The 5841-nt window shown below is 34.9% G+C and overlaps 1 protein-coding gene across 1 annotated transcript; it reads left to right on the top strand.

Moving 5' to 3' along the window:
• On the top strand, positions 1110-5797 carry LOC109228215 (cytochrome P450 98A2-like). The gene is made up of 3 exons (XM_019393379.1): positions 1110-1635; positions 3703-4100; positions 5136-5797. The coding sequence occupies exons 1-3, from the start codon at positions 1149-1151 to the stop codon at positions 5778-5780; spliced, it is 1530 nt and encodes a 509-aa protein (XP_019248924.1). The 5' UTR covers positions 1110-1148; the 3' UTR covers positions 5781-5797.

The following is a 5841-nucleotide window of genomic DNA, read 5'->3' as shown; positions in this document are numbered from 1 at the left end:
TGGATACTTACTGGGTACGCGTTGTTTTCGTACTCATACTACACTTGCTGTGCATTTTGTTGCACAGGCACATGTATGTCTAGTGGCCTAGCGGGCGCAGCGGCATGGTTGATACGGAGACTTAGGTGAGCTGCATCTCTCTAGACGACCCGCAGCCGGCAGAGTCTCCTTCCGATTATTGTATTTTCTTTTCTGTCCAAATTTGTATTCCGGACAGTTATTGTACTTCATTTTATTTCTTACCTGATTGCTCATGGACTTGTGACACCGGGTCGTGGTGTCTGGCGCCATCACGATCTTTAACGGATTTTGGGTCGTGACACTACACTTAAAAAATGGTGATTTATTTTTTTTTAAAATTTCATTCAATAAGATGATTGTTTTTTGGGATAACAACTGGAGTATTATTTGGCACAGATTTTAGTGGTCCATTTGAACGTGCCGGCAAGTGGCGGAAGCAGGATTTTCGCTAAGGGGTTCGAAACAGAAAAATTAAAAAAGATTGTAGCTAGTGAAAATTGAACCAGTGACTTTACAAAAATTTTGAATCCCCTTGCCCACTAAATTATACTTTTGGGTTGTGTCAAGAGGATTCAAAACATAATATATAAAGGTAAAAATCGAATTTTACCTCTATATATATATATATATATATATATATATATATTAATTTTTTAACGAATCCCCCTTCTGCCCCTGGCAACAACGTACTTGGTACATGGTAGCAACTAGCAAGTTATAAATATGGTCAGCTCTTAGATTTTATCTTCTTTATTTTTTCGATAGACCTTTAATTTTACGAATTAAAAACGAGTTAGTTTCTTTAACAGACCATTGTTTAAATGCAAAATTAACCAGGAAAGAATCATTAGTGATACCACTATTAGAGTCGGTGACATAGTAAAGTAGGATCATCCTCAATCATAATCAAACAAAATCATCCAACAAACGGATCCACTGAACTACACATCAAAGTTGAAAAGTTGAAAACATGGTCACTAATAAATACCTCCGAGTTGTTTCCAAAAAAGAAATATATCAACCAAAAAAAAAAGAATATAATAATACTTTTTCTCCTTACATAGAACGCAAATAAATGGTATTAAAAGGGACCATGGGCTTCCTGCACTACACACACATTTCAAAATATGACTCTTCCCTTGGCACTTGCCGTGACAATATTTCTTATCTTTCTTGCTTACAATTTGTACCGCCGGCTGAAAGCCAAACTGCCGCCCGGTCCACGGCCATGGCCCATCATCGGAAACCTCTTCGACATAAAACCGTTGAGGTTCCGGTGCTTTGCCGAGTGGTCCGAAATATATGGTCCCATCTTCTCATTCTACCTTGGCTCACAGCTGAATGTGGTTGTGAATAATGCACAACTTGCTAAGGAAGTTCTCAAAGATAATGACCAAAATTTGGCTAATAGGTTTAGGACTAAACCACTTGCAAATGTGAGCAGAAATGGCAGTGATTTGATTTGGGCTGATTATGGTCATCATTACGTGAAAGTTAGAAAACTCTGCAACCTTGAGCTTTTCACTCCTAAGAGACTTGAAGCTCTTAGACCTATTAGAGAAGATGAAGTCACTGCCATGATCCACAACATCTTTACAGACTCCACAAAGCCAGGTACGCTTTTCACTTTTCCCTTTTATTTAATCTTTTTTTTTAATGCCCATATTTGTGCGTAATAACTTCATTTCACTAAGATTATTTCTTGTCTGGTTTTCCAAACATGATTTGATTGCAGGGCTAAGTTCTCTTATTAGAAAAGGCAAAAAATTTAACAACCTACCAATAACCTATATAGATGAAAATAAATTAAAGTTAGAGAACAAGGTGAGTTAACAATATTATACCTGGGGAAGGCTTAACTGATGTCCGCCACCCATGTGCTTGTATTTATAAAGAATTTGTTGTATATAATATGTAGCCTCATTTACAATTTTAAAACAGTAAAAATCCAAAAATAATTATATATCATCTACCATCATATATTAAATCTCGTTATTTATTATTATTTTGAGTAATCAAAAAACAGTGCAATTATTTTTTTAAAATTTTAAAAATAATCCACGTTAAAGAATTTAGAGAATATTTGCATATATAAATAAATAAGAGTTTAACTTTCATAAGAGAACAGTATAAAAAATATTATATATTTAACAGCTTAAAAGATAATTATAAATAAAGACCAATAAAAATAAGAATAACGACAGGAAAGATAATACATACTCCGTAATACAGCATATAAATTTACTGATAATAAAAAATATTTTACTATATAGTACAAGTTAAATCCATTCAGATATTAATGTGGATATTGGCGTTATGGCGTAAGCACTGTAACTCCACGAGATAGCTTTCTCCTGTTTGGCCAAAAGTAAATTTTTTTGTTAAAGATATTTTTTTTTTTTCTAAAGTTAAAGTGTTTAGCAAAGATTTTAAAAGAAAAAAAAACAATTGGAGTAGAAGCGAAAGTAGTTTTTGAGAACTAAAAAAAAGTTTCTTCCCAAAAATATTTTTCTACTTTCTAAATTAATTATTCAAATACATATTATTTTTTACCAAAAATTATTATTATTTTAATAATTTAAAAAATATATTTTCCAAAATAAATTGATTTTAAAAGTTTAACCAAACGGCTATTAATCAAGAAATCGATGATAACGGGACAGAAATAGACCCCACAGCAAAAGATCCTTTTACAGATAAAGGTGTAGTCAGTAGTGTACTGTTTCCAAAAACTGATTGGGTTTGAAGGCGGGGCAAGGGCGGCAAGCAGCCTCTTTGAGCATGTACGCATGTAGCAACCCTTCTTAATTCCTAAAATACCCTTTTTCCCAAAATTGTGTTATTAAAGGTGTCCTCGGTCCTCCTGTGATGAGACTTTTTTAAGTAAAGTGATTGATTTTGATACGGAGGTTTGGTAAAGTAAAATTGACACCTAAAGAACTAGAGTAGTACTTTTTAGAACATTTAAAGTAGGTACACATCCGTGATACAAATAAAAAAAGTAAAAGAAAGGGAAAATATGACACTATGTTTTCTGAACAATTCGAGATCAAGTTGACCATGTTCAATTTTGATGTGCGGTTATTAGTTTTTCTCATGAGTAAAGAATAATAGATTGTCATTACTATTTTTTGTTTGGTAAAACACAATATCACTTCATAGGCACTGCCAAACTGGAGCTGGAAAGTTTGTACCTATATAATGGCAAGTTTGATATTCTTAAAAAAAAAAGTTTCATAACTCGCTTCCCTTTGAGTTTTAGTTGCATAACGAAAATCAATTAATTAGTTTAATCAATAGTAACAAGTACGTACCTACCTTGTTTTCGATTGTCAATCTGCACTAACTAGAGTACAATTCTTTTAGCTAGCTCTTATTGGCGGAGGCAAAAATTTTGTTTTAAAAAAAAGTTAAAAAGATTGTAGCTAGTGGGAATTGAACTAATGACCTTACAAAGGTTTTGAATGTATCAAGGAGATTCTAAACATAATATATAGTTGTGAAAAATAAATTTGCCTTATGTATACAGTGTAATTTTTTGGCAAAAGGGATTCGGGTGAATCCCCTTCCGCCCCCTAAATATGCACCCGATCTTAAATAACCTAATAGTGTAGAAAGATTTGTATACTTACAATATATTGCACTATAACTAATATAAGTTCATGTTCTTAATGTATGCAGGCAATGTAGGTAAAAGCTTGATAATGAGGAGCTACTTGGGATCAGTAGTATTCAACAATATAACAAGGCTAACATTTGGGAAGAGGTTTATGAACTCACAAGGTAAGGTTGATACGCAAGGTCAAGAACTGAAAGACATAGTTTCCAATGGGATGAAGATTGGAGGAAAACTGAACCTAGGGGAGTTTGTTCCATGGCTACGTTGGGCTTTCAAGGATGACAACGAAGCTCTCAAGGCTCAAGATAGTCGTTTGGATAGATTTACTAGGGTTATTATGGAAGAACACACTATTGCAAGGAAAAAAACTGGTGAAACTAAACAACACTTTGTCGATGCTTTGCTCACTCTTCAGAAAGAATATGATCTTAGCGATGACACTGTTATTGGCCTCCTTTGGGTAAGTCACTAATACTCTTTCCCTCCCATTTCAAGGTTTCAGTATTTAGTTGAGTTCGTTAATTTTCTTTGCAGGCACAATGTTTTGATTATTACTGCTGATAGATAGTCGGGTTACTCCTAACAAATTATAAAATTGAAAATTAACTCATCCTACAGGAGTTAATGGTAACTTGGTACTATCATTGAGTGCTTATAATAAAAGAAAGGGAAAAATGCCAGATTTGTCCCTCTACTTTAGTAAATTATCCACGTTTGTCCTTACTTCTACTATCCGTCCAAATACGTCCCTACCGTTAAGAAAGTAGACAAAATCGCCCTAACCCTAACGGAGATCGAACGTGGCACTGAGACCCTTCTCTTTGACTGCCAACTAGATAAAGGGTGCTAATTAACAATGTGGTGTTTACAATCTTCAAGTTCTTTATGTTCATGTTTACATATATGAGATAAGGTACCTTAGGCTTTGATTTCTTTTCTTCTATTTATTCATTTTTCTAATCTTCAACTCTTCACAAAATTAAAAATAATTTTGCAGCTTAAAGGTTTGTGATTTTGAATCTCGATTCATCTATTAAGCAGTTAAAATTTGCAAACACCCCATTGTTAATTAGCACCCTTTATCTAGTTGGCAGTTTAAAATAAGACTCCCAGTGCCACGGTGGATTTCTGTTAGGGTTAGGGGCGATTTTGTCTACTTTCTTAACGGCAGGGACGAATTTGGACGGATAGTAGAACTAGGGACAAACGTGGATAATTTACTAAAGTAGAGGTAGAAATATAGCCTTTTTCTCTAAAAGAAATAATATATATAGCATGAGTAGGTTTTTAATTGAAGAACCAATAAAGTAGAGAAGAAAGAATATAAGCGTATAATAAAATAATGGAAGTGAAATAATTGGATGTGTTAGGTGTTAGAAGTGGAAAACAGCACAATCTTTTTCGCTTTTGGTCATTATCATGTCTTCACGGTCAGAAGAAAAGTTTTGACTAAAACTATAGTATAATTTAATATGTTATGAATCAATTATTTTAGGATATGGTAACAGCAGGGATGGATACAGTAGCTATAACAGTTGAATGGGCTATGGCAGAAGTAGTCAAGAACCCAAGGGTTCAACAAAAGGTCCAAGAGGAGCTAGACCGGGTTATTGGGTCGGACCGTATCCTAACCGAATCGGATATATACAAACTGCCATACCTACAAAGTGTAGCCAAGGAATCACTAAGGTTGCACCCTCCAACTCCACTAATGCTTCCCCACATGGCTGGTGCCAGTGTCAAAGTTGGTGGTTACAACATTCCTAAAGGTTCCATTGTACACGTAAATGTTTGGGCACTTGGACGTGATCCAAACGTGTGGAAGGATCCTTTGCAATTCAGACCCGAAAGGTTCACAGAGGATGATGTTGACATGAAGGGTCATGATTTTCGACTGTTACCATTTGGTGCTGGTAGGCGTATTTGTCCTGGTACAAATCTTGCCATCAATTTGGTCACCTCTATGTTAGCTCGCTTATTGCACCATTTTAAATGGTCTCCACCTGCTGGAGTCAAGCTTGAGGACATTGACATGTTGGAGAGCCCTGGAACTGTCACTTGCATGCTAACGCCTCTACAAGCTGTGCCTACTCCTAGATTGTCTGCACACGTGTATCAGCGTCTTCCTGTTTTTGTATAAAATCTTTATTCCTCTCATGTTACACTCACCCTTTTGTTTTACGTTTTTTTTTTTTTTTTGG

The sequence above is a fragment of the Nicotiana attenuata genome, chromosome 1 (assembly GCF_001879085.1).
Source record: "Nicotiana attenuata strain UT chromosome 1, NIATTr2, whole genome shotgun sequence".
In the NCBI taxonomy this organism is placed as follows: domain Eukaryota; kingdom Viridiplantae; phylum Streptophyta; class Magnoliopsida; order Solanales; family Solanaceae; genus Nicotiana; species Nicotiana attenuata.
This window is presented reverse-complemented; position numbering and strand designations above follow the sequence as displayed.

What these genes read in the sequence shown, in the direction of transcription:
- LOC109228215 (XM_019393379.1), top strand. Translation starts at nt 1,149, where the DNA reads ATGACTCTTCCCTTGGCACTTGCCGTGACAATATTTCTTATCTTTCTT. An exon ending in TACAGACTCCACAAAGCCAG is followed by an intron (nt 1,636 to 3,702) that starts GTACGCTTTTCA and finishes TAATGTATGCAG; the next exon opens with GCAATGTAGGTAAAAGCTTG. An exon ending in CTGTTATTGGCCTCCTTTGG is followed by an intron (nt 4,101 to 5,135) that starts GTAAGTCACTAA and finishes CAATTATTTTAG; the next exon opens with GATATGGTAACAGCAGGGAT.